Below are 17591 nucleotides of genomic sequence, written 5' to 3'. Positions count from 1 at the left end.
GTTGCCTTCTACGTTTAGGAATATAATTCTCCAAAATTAGAGCTTATAACGGCAGATAAACCATAGCCTAAGAAAGCCACAAGAACGTCTGAAGCCAAAAGCACGAATATTAGACAAATCCATGTACTGACCATCATTAGCATGATAACTGATCGATCGCAGCGCCAGATTTTCCTCTAGTGGCGTTAGTAGGAAACTCTATGGTATACACAACAGGTTGTGAAGTTTCTTTGCCAAAGTACAACATAGATCAGTCGTCATGCTATCACCATCATACCGTCGCCGTCGTCTTGCTGCTGTAGTCAATGACAAGTTCGCGTCGCACACACAATCACTCGCCTTACACAAACAGGGTGGTCCATCTGGTAAATATTTGCGTTACCTCCAGAGATGCTGGACAGCCAGCGACCTGTAAAATGCTTGGCGTAACATCGACTAGCACAATGCGTGGTATCTGCGTAATTTTTGTAGTTCTTTTCTTTTCATTTTTGGGAATGAAGTCGAAGACGAGTTCACCCTCACTTATAAATGACATACACTTGCATTACACGAAAGAAATTCATTTCTCCTGTTCTTTCCTTGGCTTCAGGTCTTGTTTGCTTTATATGAAGGTTATACAGGCTCAGGTTGTTAATATAGACTAGTGTCAAACCGAGCCGCCCACCGAACGAGCGAATAAAAATGTCTAAAGAGCTAATTTGATTCAACAGGAAAGTTTTATAGAAATATTGACACACGTAGCATGTACACCTTTTTCCGGCTACCGTTTTCCACCGTCCAACCGCTCTTACAATGTCTGGTTCAAAGTCTGGACTGTCTGGTTCTTCACCTTCACAACATGCAGTGACAACAGTGTGTGGAGAAAATAGGGAAATATAGGTAAAATGATAAAAAGATATGCAGTGAGGTCAATGTTTGAAGGCGGAAAGAAGAAAATAAAAGATGGAGAGAGCACTAGTTCGCGGGCGTACGTGGGAGTGCACATCACGCCTATATGTTCACGGGCGCTGAAGCCAGTGTATATGCTTCAGCAGCAGTCTTGCTGATTCTTCTTACGCATTGAAATACTAAGCGCTAGTTCCTGTTCGTTGGGCGAGCCTTTCGTTATATGCATAATGGATGTGGTACGTGCATATGGAATCGTTCGCTGTACAAAATTACGACTTCGGGTTGTTATCTAGTAGCAGTGGGCTTAATGTATGCAGCACGCGAAGGCCTCTGCGCGGTCATCGTGAAATTCGCGGCAGAATTACTCCAGAACCCGTACGGTACATACGCTAACGCTGTTGCCCGTCGTGACGGGATACGAACAAAGTGCTTAATCTGATGCACATTTTATTCAAATGTAAGTTAAGAAGTATCGCCACACAGCTGGCTCCTACGTCAGGCATCGCAGGGTCCCGACGTCTGTCGTGCGTCATCGCTAGCGTCATTTCTTCAACAGGCTCGCTAAGATCTTTCTCCAGTAGTGTGTGCAACTGCGGAGCAGTGAAATTCACGTAAAAAAGTTTAAAAAGACACCGAACGCATATATGGGCGTACTGAGTGCAATATGCAATTATAAGATGCATGCGAAGGCGCTGTGTGATATTTCGTGACCATATAGCAGCCGCCCTAACTAAGCGGGCTTTTAAAAGGGATTTTAAGGTGCGCGTGATGCAACACATTTTACCCATCTTTCTTAGCGGCAAATTTTATTCAGTATTGCACGGCTTTTCCTTCACCACGTATTTCCGTATGTTTGACTTTGTTCACTTCCAGGAGAGTCCATCTGTAGTTACAAGCAGCGGACCAAACACTGGGACGTTCGTTTGCAAAGCCCGACATAGTTATCTTTAGATCGGGGCCAACTCAGATTTTCTCTGTTCGTATTCATGTGAAAGGCAAAACTTCTCCCGTTAGGTATAACCGCTTGACCCACTTGGGCAGAATTTGTTCAGAAAAAAGAAAAGGTAAATTATACCGAGTGCTCAAAGCAGAACTGCTGTAAGATATTGAATTACGCAAAAATAGCCTAAATTGTAAATTTAAAGTTGAAGCACAAACTGCAATAAAGTCTGCACTAAAAGTAATTATCTGTCTCTTCTGTGAAATTTACCTGTTAGATCGGGTAAAGCGGGCAAATCGGACGTATTAGTTCGTGCACTTACGTTAAGTCGCAATATTGTTTTGGTACGTCTTCAAAAAATTATATATTCAGAAAATTATATTATTCTTCGGAACAGTGCAAAACAACCATTTTGTCGCCTTAGAGGCGCCATCTATGGAATTTACAAATATAACTGCGATATCGTTTATTTTTTATGACTGAGTTAGGAGAGTTGCGAAAAATATATAATTTAATCTTTATTTCTAACTTCGGCAAGTTCGATAGAAAGAAGAACGGTATACCCCATATAAACAGGGCCTGCTCCCAAAAATCGGTACAATTAACCTTATTTTACGATATTTTGTTTTAGTGCAACAAATCTCAACAAAATGGATTCCGCGGATTTCGGAAACAAAATTATCGTTTACGACGTATTTAAATTATGTTTCACAATACTTTTCATACCCACCACTGAAATTTTCAATGCTCTCCTTGTAATTGATAACATCTTGACTTTAGTCTTGATAATTTGTTCGCTGTAATAAATTTTTTCTGTATTAATATAGGACATCTCGCCAGTGATTTGTAACCTTGGGACCTCCTTTTGCAAAATATTCTATGCATCACCACTGTTTTGTTCGTAATAAAGATTGATTGATTGATTGATTGATTGATTGATTGATTGATTGATCTATCGGTCGACTGATTTACTTATTTCTTGAGCTCTTGACGATGACGACGAAATGGTTCCCGAGTCAGCCTCGGTTCGGCCGGTGAGGTTTCTTGCAGTTAGGCTACTGAATCATTTGTCAAGTATTTTCTTTTTGTCCGTCCCTGCTGTGAACCGCGGTCAGGAAAAACAACCAGAGTCTCGAGTTCCCTTGTTGAATAACTATTTGGAAACAGACATAGCTGGAACAGCTGGTATAAAAACATAGCAAAGACATCTTAATACACGTTGCTCCCGTACAGTCTAAACCGTTGTGACAAACGGAACAGCGGTTACCAAACGCGTTTTCGAGGTGTCCTGGAGCTTTGAGAGAGACGCCAATGTAAAGCCACCACCTCCTCCACCACAACAGCATACACAACAGCACCAGTTTTCCCGCTATGGATAACCGGAAGGGAATCGAAATAAATAAAAGCATTACAATGACCCGTTTCGGCCGCCAAACGCGCGGTGAGGAAGACGACGATCATGGCGGGCCGTTCCATTGGCTCCACGTCTTCCTCTTCTTCTGTGAGCTGCAGCGCCGACGGCGGTGCCTGCATCCACAGCGCGTCCCTTGCAGCCGAGTGCGCCGATCAGTCGAGGGCCCTCGTCACCATGCCCCCCGGCGGGCACCCCAGTCCCGGCGGCTGAGGTCCCCGGCGGACCTACGAGGGCCCCGAACAACAACCGCGACTCCTAGCGGCGCCTCCACCGTCCACCGCCAGAGCAGCGCGCAATGACTGGAATGACTGAAACGCCAGGACGACCGCTGGAGACCGGACTCGCGCGGTTCTTCGCCCGCAGCACCGTTCTCATCACAGGGGTCACAGGCTTCGTTGGCAAGGTGAGCGTCTCGTGTCCGTTGGGGCAAACGGACGCGCAGGGCGTCTCTGCAGGCGCTACCCTCCGTTTGCAAAATGGGCAACGCGTGATCAGCTGTTGAACGACGACGGGTGATGCGCATGCATGGCACCTGGCGTTGTGTGCTGGCCGTTAGAAGTAAAGCACTCGCGGTTAGGCGCTGCGGCTGTTTCCACCGCGCTCGTGGCCCATGTCCTGCGAGTTTCGGTTGTAAAATGACCTCCCAGCGTTGTCACGAGAAACGCTTCCGCACACAACTATGACGATGTCCGGTTGGTGAACGCAAGCGTGCTGCTCGTCCGTTGATCGTTCGCCGCCGCGTCACACGGGCAGCGACGCTCACTGGCGCTGAAATTCCAAGACCCGAAGACGAGCGTGCATGTACTGCAAGACACGTTTCGAGGTTTTCTCCGTGTTGTATCAGTGCTAGTAAACATGTCCTTCTCTCTGACGTCCGGAAACATGCACTCACTTCTGTCCACGAATGAAATTCCTGTGCTCGGTGAACAACATCATGACTTTTACTGTTCTTCGTGATTGTCGCATAGTCACGGCACCTTTTCGCCACAGAGTGCTCGTAACTGTTCTTAACAGCTGGGTACGAGGGATGTGTCTGCTCTGCACAGGTTGTGGATACCAATGGAGGTATAGTTGATATGGTTTGGTTCTGCGTTTCCGTAAAGGAAGCCGCTACGCGCAAATCACTGGGCACTGTATTAACAAGGAATATTTTCGTGATGAATAATTTCCACATTACTTAAACCCCATTGGTAGCAATCGTGTTCATAATATTCATGAACTTGGCGCTGCTGGCCAGATATAGCGCTCAATACGATCGCGAATTTAATTGCAAAATGGAGGCTTGAAGCCTCCAACGCCTTCACTTCTTTAAACAGTGATCAAGAGAAAGCCGGAACTTTGGGCACGTCGCTTTGAGACCTATACTATGACTACCGCCGCCTTTCGTAGATCTGTCACTATCATTACGTGCATAAGACCCACTGTTGAAACCACCGTCGCTGAAATTGTGTTCCACCCACCTATAAGCTTTGTCAGGCGTAGATCTTATGAAACTTCCGTCCCTGGGTTCCTTTCAAGAAAGCGCTAGCACTTAAGCCATTGCTGTGAACTTGTTTGGTTTGAAGTTTTCACATACACGTGCTCTTTTTGCTACCGAGAGAGAGAGAGAGAGAGGGCTCTTTATTAGAAAAACAGAATTTTGCCGGCGCGTATATAACCGCTGGCATGCTACTCTGTATAGGGATGGGGAATGGGATTAAAAGATTCTAGAAAAGAGTGGGAGAAAAAAAAGGATAAAAATAAATATGAGATGTCCGAGTGGACCTGATACTAATTTTTACAGGTGACATGGCGGGTAAATTTAGGCTTTTGTATAGGAAGGATGCAATTCTTAAAGCTTTCCTATTTGACCAATTTCTGTCAGGTATTTGAACAATAAATCCAAAACCCGTCGCTGTTTTGAAGGGCCGGGCGTTGGACCTAAGATGCTCGGTAACGTTAACGGTTCGGGGCAAATCATGTCCATTTGGTGCTCAAAAAATTGTCTCTCGTCGCGGTACGCGGGTCATTCTAGTAATATGTGCTCCATTGTCTCTAAGTTGCGACAGTTATCACAGTATGGGCTAGTGGTAAGTCCTATGCGGTACAGATAATTGTTCGTGTATGCCACGTTCAGTCGAAGACGATGGTACAATGTCTCTAAGTGTCGAGGAAGTGGTCGTGGAATTTTCGGTCTCATTTCTGGGTCAATGTAACGTAGGAAGTTGTCTTGGTGAAGCGGCAGATTCAAGATGTGGTCTTTTTCTTGATAGGCATATTTTTTTGCCATGGTTGAAGCGTCGGCTTTTGTAAAATATGTTCTTCTGAATTTGCGGTATTGGAGTCCATTTCTGGCAGCTTCGTCCGCTCTTTCATTTCCCGAAATGCCGGCATGGCCAGGTATCCGCTGAAACTTTATGCAATGCCCAGCAATCTTAGCCCTGTGGTGAAGATATGCAATGTCAAATGCTGCTGGTTGATTATTGCAACGCTTGTGCCTGTTCCACATACTTTGTAGGGATGCTTTTGAGTCTGTGAAAATCACCCATGTCTTTGGCGGCTGCTGTCGAAGTACATACACAAGGGCCTCCTTAATGCCATATAGCTCCGCTGAAGTAGATGATGTCGCTCGCTTAAGACGAAACGAGAATCGTTGCCCTGTAGAGGGAACAAAAAGTCCGCATGATGAACGATGTGGGGTTGTAGAGCCATCTGTGAAAATGTGCGTTGCGGCTGCGTATTCTTTGTGCATATATTCTAAAGCTATCTGATAAGTCACTGCTTGAGGCATTTTCTTTTTCGCACTGATTCCAGGTATGTATGGCACGATTTCCAGTGGGGACAGTGTCCATGGTGAAATGTATCGCGGCATAATTTGTGACGCCTGAGCAGGAATCGAAATAGATATGCTTCCGACGGCCTGCCCAAAGCTAGATGTCGCACAGGTTCTGGAAATATCCTTTAAAAAGTGGGTCTTCGTATGAATGACGTGGCGGAGGTGTATCCGAAGTGTCTCCTGCGAACAGAGCACTTCCAGAGGGCAGGCATCCGGCTTCTGCTACAGTCCCTGAGCGGGACGACCCCTTCGGAAGGCCAAGACATACGCGAAGGCAGTTGTTTCGTGCTGCCTCGAGTTTTCTGTTGCTTGTGGGAGGTAATATCGTAGTGTTCCGTCGACGTAGGCCTTATGGAGGAGTACCATTGATCGACAGTTGCTGCCCCACTGTGATCCGGCTAAAAATCGGAATACGTGCGACGCCGAGGAAATCCTTTCAATAAATTTTTTCACTTGGGGCGACCATGTGAGGTTCCTATCGATCGTCACTCCAAGAAACCTTTGCGTCTTGACGTATGGAAGGGCGCGACCACCCAACACTAGTGGGTATTTTTCCATACACCTCCGCGTGAAAGCCATGGCAACGCTTTTGTCGGGGGACAATTTCAGACCCCTTGGATTTAGGTAGGCCGATATATTTGCTAGCGCTCTCTGGAGGCGTTGTTGGGTGGTACTGCGGGAACGCGCCGCACTCCAAATGCAGATGTCGTCCGCATACAGTGTGATTTGGACGCCAGGGGGCAGGTTTCTTTTCAGATGGATGAGGACTAAATTAAATAATACCGGGCTTAACACAGCTCCTTGTGGCACTCCCTTCTCGACGGCATAAAGCGCTGTGGGGCCATCCGGGGTACACATGAAAAGTTGGCGTCCTTGAAGATAGTCTGCAATCCATGCGTAGAGCCATCCTCCAAGACCAAGGGTTTCCAAAGCGTCAAGTATCGCTGTATGATAGACCGAATCATATGCTGCCTGAATGTCTAAAAATAATGCAGTAGGTATGTTTCCAGAGACCAATTCCTCTTCAAGTGATGAAACCAAGGCAATGACATTATCAATCGCGGATCTATTATGTCGGAAGCCATTCATTTCCTCCGGGTAAACTTTTGCAGTTTCCAGGAACCAATTTAGTCGTTTGTAGATCATTTTTTCAAATAGCTTCCCTACGCAGCTAAGCAGAGATATGGGTCTGAAGGAGGCGTAATTTGTTGGCTGCTTTGATGGTTTCAATATAGGAATGACTTTCGCAAGCTTCCATTCTGTAGGAACCTCCCCAGTTATCCATGAGGCGTTGTAGTACTCCAGAAGGCGTAGGCGAGATGTGTGGCATAGATTTGCGAGCGCTTCATAACTCACGCCGTCATGGCCAGGTGATGATCGCTTGTTTACGTCGCTGATTGCTGCCGGGAGCTCTTCGATGGTGAATGGTAATTCTAAGTCAGCAAGGGTAGCTCGAGGTGGACTAGACTGACGACTTGCAATTTGCCGCAAAGGTTGTGCCCCGTTGGAAAGGAGCCTGCAGTACTGCTCTGCTACCTCTTTCAGGGATGCGCGCTCATGTAATGAGAGGGCGATAAAAGGATAAAGCTGTTGCGGCTCTTTGCGAATGCCTCTGACGACTCGCCAGATTTTGCTCAGCGGTTGTCGTATGTCCAGTGTCCTACAAAAGTCCCTCCACCTTTTTCGGTCCAGTTTGGTGAGGTAACGTCGTATATGTCTTTGTGTCCGTCGACAGGTTCTGAGGTCTTCGATATTCTTAGTACGTAGAGCCTTCCTTTCGGCACGCCTTCGAATGGCACATAACCTTTCAAATTCCTCGTCGTTTGTTGGTACATTACAATGCTTAGTGGCAGAGCGGGTACTTTGTTTGAGGCAATGAGCTATTGTCGGTATTATTTCTGTATTCGTAGTCGAGGCTGTGATTCCTTTGTCTACGGCTGCTGTGTAAGATTTCCAGTCTACCGACTTCAGTTTCACTTTTCTGGGTGACGTCCGAAAATGAAGGGCAGAGATTAGGATCGGGTAGTGATCACTACCTCGAGTCTCGAAATCTGTACACCATCCGAACATAGGGGCCACTTGACTTGATACGAATGTGATGTCAATGCAGCTAAAAGTCGTCGGATTTTTCAGGTATGTTATGCTGCCATCGTTCAAGGGCTCTATAATGTATTTTGCAAAAAGCTTCGCCAGCTTGGCACCCCGACCACATGTATGTGAACTGCCCCAGATATCGTTATGTGCGTTGAAATCGCCACAAATAATATGTGGCGACTGAGTGTTTGTCAACAAGTTTTCCAATCTGGTCACGTCGAAAGGTGATCCTGGTTCCAAGTAGACGCCGATCAGGGTAAACACTTTGGATGCAATCACTGTGGTTGCGCAAATATATTCGTTCTTGTCATGTGGTGTTACGTCAATCGCAGAGGCAGGTATGTCGTTGCGAAATCCAACGAGCAGTCGGCTAATTCCATTTTGTCGCCTTGAATGATGAAAATAATACCCCTTTATCCTAAAGTGCTCGTCGACGCGAGACTCGGAAATGACTAAAAAAGGGAATCGGTACACTCGAGTAAGATGCTTAAAGTCTGCTAACTTCGAGCGCAATCCGCGAGCGTTCCACTGGAATATAGTACATGTGCGGAAGTGTTTGTTGGTGAACACCGCTTGCGAGACCGAAGCCATCGTTGCTACTGCGAAGAATCACGGCTTTGCGCCGCGAAAGAAGACGACACTAGCGGTTCCAAAGCCAGGACGGCCTCTACTTCAGGGATGCTCTTAAACGATGGGCTGGCACGGAGAATAGCCTTGATTGCGGCGAACATCATGGGAATCAGCATACTTGATATCTCATTTGCAGTGCTACCATCTAACAACCTTTCTTGGTTCTTCCTGTTCTTCTGCTGCGACCTTGAGGACACTTGTTGCTGTCGTGGGGTTGAGGTTAAATCACTTGAGGGCATTGATGGATTCGTTGCAGTTGAAGGCCTTTGCTGGTTTTCTTTCACGACTGAGGCGTAGGACTTTTTCAAAGCCGTGTCGCTCTGCTGCACCGTGTCGTGTTGCTTTTGGTTTGTAGATGTATACATCACATCCGGATTCGGTGGTGGTTCTCGTCGTTTCCGTATTTTTCCTTGGATTTGCTCCATAGTCCGTGCAAGAGTGGCTGATTTCTTTTTAGGACACCCTCCGTATGACGCAGCATGCTCAGCTCCACAGTTTGCACACCGAGGCTGGGAACGTGACGTACACTCCTTATGCGTATGTGGACCAGCGCATATCTTGCAGCGGATGGGGCCTTTACAATATTTCGCTACATGGACATGGACATATATGTCCATGTCTTTGACATCTGAAACATTGAGTAGCAGACCCCATGTATTCCGTCACGGGATAACTGCAGAATCCAAGCGACACTCGGTTTGGTAAAGGGGCGTCCTTAGAGAATTCCAGGATGACCGAGCGTCTTCGGGTTTCCGTTACTACGCCATCTTCGTTAGGGACGTAGAAAACTTGCCTTTTAGCAGATATGACGCCTTGTTCGCTCAAATACTCCTTGAGGTTGTCATGACAGTGTGGATTTTTGTTATTAGAAATTACATTCATTCCCATTTTTCGAAATTTTTGATTGTGTATGTGCAAATAACTGAACTTATGTTGAATGATTGACCCCCTCCCCTCTATAATGCTTGTATGCCTTGAGGGTACAATAAATAAATAAATAAATAAATAAATAAATAAATAAATAAATAAATAAATAAATAAATAAATAAATCTGAGTACTCAACAGGAACGTCCTGTATCCTCCCGTACGTGGAAGAGTAGGAGTATGGAACTCGAGCTTCTACAGGAATGCGCGATAGATCTGTCACTGTGAGGAGACGATTGGCTGCGGGAAGTGTAGACACTGTCACCATGAGGCTTCCATCCTTGTTGAGACGGTGGCTGAGTATCTTTTCTTGGGCTGTTGTCACGACCGCAGAAGCCAGAAGATTCGGGTTTACTTTCCATAAGCCGCTGTCAGGCTGAGTTGGCTTGAATATAACAGGAACACCTGCGGCTCTTTTCTTTTTGTAAGAGACAACAGTGAAGGCTGTCTGATCCATCTCTTCGTTGTCTCCTGCAGATTCTCTTGTGTCGATGTCATCTTCACGTAGCCTTTTCCTTGCTTGCTCATCTTCTCCGTGGTTTACAGAAGCAACGTGCTGACCTGATTGCTGATTGCTTGCGACGGATGCCATAAGAGCATCACGAAGGGCGGCCGACGGCGGAGGCTCGCCTCGCTGCTTCGGTCCGGTGCGCTTCGGGAGCCGCTTGCTGTGCTTCTCTCGCAGTACGGTGACCCCCAGACCGGCGTTCGGTGAAAGAGGTGCACAAAGAGTAAAAATGAGCTCTACACTTGCTAAAAAAGACTTAAAATTACAGACGGGCGTTCGGAAGCGAGCCTATCACTCGTCGTCTTCGTCTTCGATGATTAACACATTGTGTTCACGCAGTCAACTTTTAACTTACACATAGATTGCGATCGGCAGTATGTGGTCTCTGGATTTTTTCTTTTTGCCTGAGTTTACACGTGCTCCATGAGTGACTTGCACCAAGCGATCCAGTAAAGTACAAATGGCTGAAGCCTTCAGAGTAACACCGCTATTATCGATAGACCGTTCTATTACCTCTTTCTGGGCTTCCCTCCCCAAACATGAATTTCTCACGATAATATTAAAGCCCGTCTCTCAACGCAACAGCGGTCCCCGCTGTTATGAGACTCACCGATAAGAGTGTATCTTTGAAGCCTTCTTCCACATTTTGACGTCCTTGAGAAGGCTGCAATCATCCTGGTCCGCATGTTACGCTTTTTAGGCTAGCGACCACTTTCGCGCTCTCTGGCAAATTTTATCTCGAGTGCATGCCGTTATGAGGTATATGTCCATGGTATGACCTCTACGCGCCTGAAGCCGGGGGGGGGGAGGGGGAGGGGGGGCTAATGGAAATGTTATCTCTATACAGCGAGGACGGCCAGTTGTATGTGTGCTCTTTCTTACGAGCACCTCAGGGCTGTTGCTATAGTCGTTTTATTATTTAACGAGAAGGAATGGCAGAAGAGAGGCCATGGACGTAACTACCTCACCTGTCGGTGGACAACTGAAGTGTCCCGTGGCCAAGGAAAAAAAAAGGACAGAAGGACTACGCTGAAGTCCAAGAAAAACGAAGATACTCTCTAACGAAGTAGGCACAGTGATTGCGCAAAAATAACCACTACTAAATCAATATATAAAAAGAAATATATTACATACTGTTACGCTGTACCAGGCACGGAATGAAGATGAATTTAAAGAATATATGCAAGCAAGCCCGTCTGCTCAAGCCTCCTTGGTTTCATATAAGGAACAGCCTTATTTATGAACTTATTGTAAGTCTATATAGGCCCTGGTGCCATGTGTAAACTTGATTTGTTATTATTTTTATATATTCTTCCCTTTTGTACATTTATTGTTTGGTAAGCACGTTTAATCTTTCATTCGAGTGACCAAGCGTGGAACAAGATGTTAGAGCACGCGCGCAAGACGATGACATCGTCTTCATTGACAATATATTCACGATGCCTGATGTTTTTGAATATAGGCGCATAACACAATAACAGTGCCAAATATGTGGTCGAGTCAGTTTCAGTAGCTTGCTACGCGTGATGTAGTTGTGATTTCCTTTCTTTTGTCGCCGTAGCTATCTATATTATATGGTTTCTTTAACGCTCTGAAAGTCTGCTTACTCATGTACGTATTCTAGACCCGTATCCGCAAAATCCTCTTACGGTATAATTTTTCATAAGAGAAAATTCCACCCAATCCTGATGCTGGGCGAAGGCGGCCTGCCATTGGCAAGTAGCACTTGCGAACGAGAAGCTTTGTATATTCGGTCCCTGCTTCTCAGGGTCGAGCAATATCGTAAGTACTACGCGAGTATTAAGGCCAGGCGATAGGCTTTGCAGTAATTTCTCGCGAGCACCAGAAACTGCGGCTTCGTCAGGAAGCACCCACCATTTGTGATGCTTTCGGCACAATCGAGCGTGTCTGAAACTTCAATATTCACTGATTGCGTTAAGTTACCTACCATTCCTCAAGCGCGCAATAATTAAGGCGCCAATTAGCCCCGGCGATAAAGCAGCGTTCGAACAACTGAAGTGCCTTTCAGACACGGGCAAGCAAATTCGCAGGCCGCGGAATAAGTTTATCCCGTAAACTGACGTCAGTTTCTGGATTATATGTGAGCATGCGTTATGGATTGTGAAGCGCAAAGGTCAGAGAGGAGGCTGTCGACTACGAGTGCACGTCTGAGATGTACAGTTAGATTAATGCGCTGCAACGGTGATAGCGGTACATCAATAAGGAAGCGGTAGTTCAATCCAGCTTTTCTTGGGAAAGCAGCAGTTTGAGAGGTTGATGGCTGCCGACAACGACAATTAAGGTTACCTGTCTTCACTGAGATGCCAACTCCAGGACCCGCAGCTACCCAGCCTGTCGCCTTTGAGAGGTTTCTTGCGTGTAACGCCGCGAATAATGAGAGTGAGAAAGCACGGTTTAACCAGTTTATAAAACGCCGTTTTCGAAACGTAATATTCTCGTGATCGACCATTCTCAACGCTTAATATGCTCATTTCTAGTCTCCAAATCGGCATATTACTACACTACGTTGGGCGACAGATCAAAAAGAAGAATGGTGTTCGCATCTACTTACAGAAGCTTGGTATGTAGCTAAGCCTCTTGCGAACATTGTTCATCTCATCTAAAATAAATATGGCATACTTTATCAGCATTTAAAGCGCCGCATTCCCTGCGTCCCAATTGTTTTGTGTAGCGAATTTAAGAGGACTAGCCAACTACGCCCGATATGCGCTTTAGGCCCATTTTGATGTCTGTGCCGAGTCGAGTCTTTCCTAACATTTCTCCCGAGTGTCGCGGAAGAGGCACCACCACTTTGACTGGCAGCATCCGCCGCTCGACAAGAAAGTCGGTGTCTATGAACTCACTTTCGTGTTTACACGAGGGAAGTCGGCGTTACGCTGACCCCGTCACCGTTGTCAACTCCGCAGACCCGCCCTGCCAGAGCCCCGTGCGCGGTGACGCGCGTGCCCGCCGTAATGCAACGGCTCCTCCCCTCCCCTCCTCGCCCTCCTCCTCTACCTCCTCCTCTTTTTCTTAACCTCGCCAGGTCACCGTGTCCCACATTCAGAGTAAACGTTCTGAGTTGTTTACGGTAGGATGGATCAAGCACCGCTGTTAATTCTCCGGCCCATTGTGACAGCGCAAACACTACACTCGCGCTTTTATCGTCTTCGCTGCGCTAGCTTCTGCATTCGCAGCGGGCGTCGCGAGGTGTGAGCTTGGTGATGGGACGTGGCGCCATGGGGACTCGACAATAAAGGGTAGTCATCTAGAGATACCACATATGTCTTAGTGTGTATTCCGTGCCATGGCTCATGGCACGTATACGTGCGGCGTGTACCTCAAGACACACTTAAATGACACCGCTTGGTTTCAGGCGCCCGTTCCTTGAAATCTCAAAACATTGGAAATTCGCGTCTTATGCCCGCTGCAGTGTGTGATGAATTCGGCCCACCGGGATCACTAATCTGATAGAGCAAAGCCGATGTCTATACGAGGGTGATCGCGAACGCTCGAGCAAGAAAGCCCGTGGGGCACGTCGCTGCACCCACATGCTTAGCGTATACAGACTAATACAGCGCTGTGCTTTTCTGCCTTAAGATTCGTCCCTTTCTTTGAGTTTGTTTTGTAAATCGTTAATGTATAGGCGGAGAGACAATAATGCGGATAATGGGAACACTTGGCAAATGCCAGCCTTCTGACGGCAGACTCTGACTCTGCCAGACTCTGACGGCAGGCGCCTGGTGTCGAGACTGGCGTTCGAAGCGTGTCTTATCCGCAAGGATGGCAGTTAAGGACGGTAGTTATCGAACTTCCGGCAGACCTTTCAAGTATCGGAGAGTGCCGCAATGCGCGCTCTTGCCGCACCATTGGAGCCTGTTATTCAGAAATGAATTTTAACTTGAAGCCCGTGCTTGAGTTGATCTAAATGACACCTGTTGTGAACGTGCCGAAGCAAATGCGACGAGCGTATCAGGCATGTTCAGATCCGGCGTCATTTAAGTCAACTCAAGCATGCGCTTCAAGTTACGATGCATTTCTGAATACGGGGGTTGAGCATCGGGCTCAAGACGCACCACCGCACCACAAGCTTAGAGAATCGAGCTCCGGAATTGCGACAATGCTTATTGGAAAGTATAGCTTTGCAACTTATGCCAGCAATTACACACCCGTCTCGGCGTTGAATTTCCGTCTGCAACAAAAATAAAGGGGGGGGGGGGTGAGGGGAGAGGGGAAGTAGGGAGCTTTTCATATAAGGCTGAAAGGCCACTAAACTTTGGACACATGCCGAATATGGTCGATCGCCAAAGTTGGGACACTTATGTTGGAATGTTTCACAAATGTCAGGTTTCGACCAATTTAATATATTTTTTTTATATATAAGCATGTATGGCGGGAATTTTCTGCGACAGTGACGGCACCTTTTTCAGCAAACGTGCCACACCTGTATGTGTATACAGGGCCGACGGCATGCGCGTTTCCTCTTGCATCATCATCATCCGCAAATTTACTCATGTTAGTAGTATTACACATCGTGCAGATCCTGTCAGGCGTTCCCCTCGTATAGGAACACAAACATCTGACGCCCACGCCCAGGCACGCGTGCTTGCGTCGGCCCGCCAGCGGCTTCTTGCGTAAGTGCTCCGATGCCGAAAGCCGAGTAAGCGGGCAGCGTAGAACGTGGTCCCTTCGATCACTCCCTCCTGCGTACACTGCACTTTCGTTTTCCCTCGCCGTCGAGGCTTCTTCTCGGGTCATCGGTCACGACAGCGGTTTGTCATCGAGGAACAGTGACGCGCAGCACGCACTATCCTTCTCTCCCGTCAGAGCATGGCGGCAAAGAACAGCTCTTTCGCTTTGTAATTGCTTATTTTCACTATAAGCATGCAGCGCTGTCGGAAAGTGCGGCTCTTACGTTAGCCAATTAGGGCCGAGCGTCATACAGCAAACTCGCCCGTGCGAACGACCTGCGATTGAGCGGTGCATTGGCTATGCTGATTGTTTTGCTAAATGGACGCCATTTAATCAGGCAGCGCTTTTAAGTGTAAACATACCGAATACAGCTCATTCGTTCGCTAACTCCAGTACTGGTAGCCTTCTCCAAGGTTAGCCGGATCAGGAAATGATAGGTCTCCAGGGTTGGCGGACAACCCCTCATATAGCCAGCTTTGCTGCTGCGACAGAGGTATTAATGGTCTGTGACAACAGCCTTTGTTTTCTAGGCGCACAAACGGTCATGTTCCCATGCTTGTGCGTATGATTTTCGAAGAAATGGCCACATTTCCTCGAAATAACTTGAATCTGGAGTATTAAGCAATAATTACACCACGAAGAAACTGTTGCGCTGCGAAGATCCTCACACAGACGAAGACGCAAAAAGAAAACGAGATGAGTGTCATTATTCATGAGTCTCGTTTTTATTGCATTTCCTCTTGTATGGTGAGAGGTGGTAATGCAGAAACCGTACCGCCTATGCGTTAATATAGTGCCAGGTTAGGTGGGGAAGACAGAATACAGCTTACTATAAGCTTGCGGGTATGCAGCAACGCCCCTGCACCTATGCACGTGCAAACACTGCACAGAATTAGTGAGGCAGAAGATCGAGCGCCGCTTCCTGGCTTTCGCGACGGCGCGCCGTGACCGCTGTACGTCGCCGCCGCGGCGGCATCCCGCTCTCGGCCTTGTGGCAGACGCCGCATGATGGCGAGCAAACAAAGAACCGGCTCCCGCCACCACGCTGGTTCTTCCTTTTCCTGATTTCGCTGACGTTTCTGCTGAATGTACGCGTGTACACGCCGCAGAGATTGGGGGCCTTTGTCTCGCACGCTACGTCTATATGGCACATTTCTGTGTCATCTGACCGGACTTCGATACGCGCTCAGGGGGCAAAGCCAGAAATGCCTCGCTAAATGTTGCAAAACGAGAACAAGGTGAAAGACGAGCCAACGTTTCGACAAGTGGACTTGTCGAAACTTGTTGCTCAGATTTACAATATAGCTGTGGCCTTGAAGAAGACAAGTCGAAACGTTGGCTCCTGCTTTCACCTTGTTCACGTTTTGTTCGTCGTCTTGAATTTCCATCTCCCGCTTTCCTGTGTTTTCCGTGGATCGCTAAATGTCGGAAGCATAGCGTGGCTTTGTCGTACGAACGGGGTAGCGTCGATCGTGGTGGTGTCGTGTACAGACGAAAACCAAAAGGTAAAATTCTGACAAGAGCAGAGAAATGGAAAAGTTGCGTTTCAGGTGAGACACGCTGGTGTGTTTGGTTTGAACTCGGACGTGCGATATACTTAGTTCATCTGAGCAGGGAAAAACCTAGTGCTCGTTTACACGAACGCAATTGAAGAAACTGTTGCGTGTAGTTCATTATTACACTTGCCCTGTTCGCATTTCCTTTGTGCACAATAATACATTGTGATTCCGTTTGCAGTTGCCACTGGTGAAATAAAAACCTTTGTCGCCACTTTCTTGTATCGCAAGACTTGTATACGGGGCAGGCACGTCATTGGTCATGTATGCGACGACGGATATTTACATGAACCTTCTGAAGCACATTTGCCAGGCATGAAGCCAACGACGAATATAGTTGGAAAATTTAATCCCAATCTTTTCGACAACTCACGCAAGCGCAAGAGGAAATGTAAACCGGCACGTACTTAAGATAAGCGAATAGTAGTAGTAAGGTGTGCCTACAAGATAGGTTTGGCGCGTTGGAAATAGTTCGAACAAGCGGAACCTTCTGTTAGAGTTTATCGCAAAGCCCTCCTTGTTTCAGGTGGATATACCAGATACACATTTGTACCCAAATATAATGATATATGTTTTACAATATAGCTCACTTTTTCAAACTCTAGGAGGAAACAGGCTAATTTCTCCAATTATCATTAAAAATATTATCTCTCGCTCTCTCGCGAATAGGTAGGCGTAACTTTGTTAAGGTAGGCGAAACCGTCCATGCAGCATGAAGGAGATACGGGAAGCACGCATGTAAGTGCGCGTGTCATTCAGGTATGCCTTCCACGAAGATTAGAGTAGACTAAAATACGACACATTAATTACTACTGTCTCTAGAAATAAAGCAACAAGCCCGACGAATCGAATCTCGAATTAGCGCGTGAAGTGACACGATGGCTTTACAAGCTTCCTGGAAAAACAGAAGAGGACCTTCACAGTGTTATAATAGGTCCACTTCTCCATTAAAGTATCCGTTACGTAAACAGCGCAGAGCAACATCATCCACTCGAACAACTTATGGACGTCGTGACTTACTATTAGACGCCTTGGTTATTGAATATTGTCGAACAGGTAATTGATTTCAATTGAATTGAACAGGTAAAGTTGGCCTCAATTTAAACACTAAGAGATTTCTGATAAGTCA

At 46.8% G+C, this 17591-nt stretch overlaps 2 protein-coding genes across 5 annotated transcripts in view; one reads left to right on the top strand and one right to left on the bottom strand.

The window, feature by feature from the left end:
• Positions 1–17591, bottom strand: part of LOC135896947 (U-limacoditoxin(8)-Dv66-like) — a 61058-nt gene that overhangs the window by 26826 nt on the left and 16641 nt on the right. Inside the window, exon 1 of one of the 3 annotated variants that reach the window (XM_065425495.2) lies at positions 10825–10957. The exons of the other annotated variants lie outside the window; for them this stretch is intronic. Coding sequence (XP_065281567.2) covers positions 10825–10859 — 35 coding nt within the window. The 5' untranslated portion in view covers positions 10860–10957. Of the gene's footprint in view, positions 1–10824; positions 10958–17591 lie in introns of those variants that run through there. 3 annotated transcript variants of the gene reach the window in all.
• Positions 3336–17591, top strand: part of LOC135896944 (putative fatty acyl-CoA reductase CG5065) — a 101618-nt gene continuing 87362 nt past the window's right edge. Inside the window, exon 1 of one of the 2 annotated variants that reach the window (XM_065425486.2) lies at positions 3336–3645. In XM_065425486.2, coding sequence (XP_065281558.1) covers positions 3538–3645 — 108 coding nt within the window. In that variant the 5' untranslated portion in view covers positions 3336–3537. The remainder of the gene's footprint in view (positions 3646–17591) is intronic. The other variant, XM_070535163.1, reaches the window with a different exon arrangement.

The sequence above is a fragment of the Dermacentor albipictus genome, chromosome 3, assembly GCF_038994185.2.
Source record: "Dermacentor albipictus isolate Rhodes 1998 colony chromosome 3, USDA_Dalb.pri_finalv2, whole genome shotgun sequence".
Lineage (NCBI taxonomy): Eukaryota > Metazoa > Arthropoda > Arachnida > Ixodida > Ixodidae > Dermacentor > Dermacentor albipictus.
This window is presented reverse-complemented; position numbering and strand designations above follow the sequence as displayed.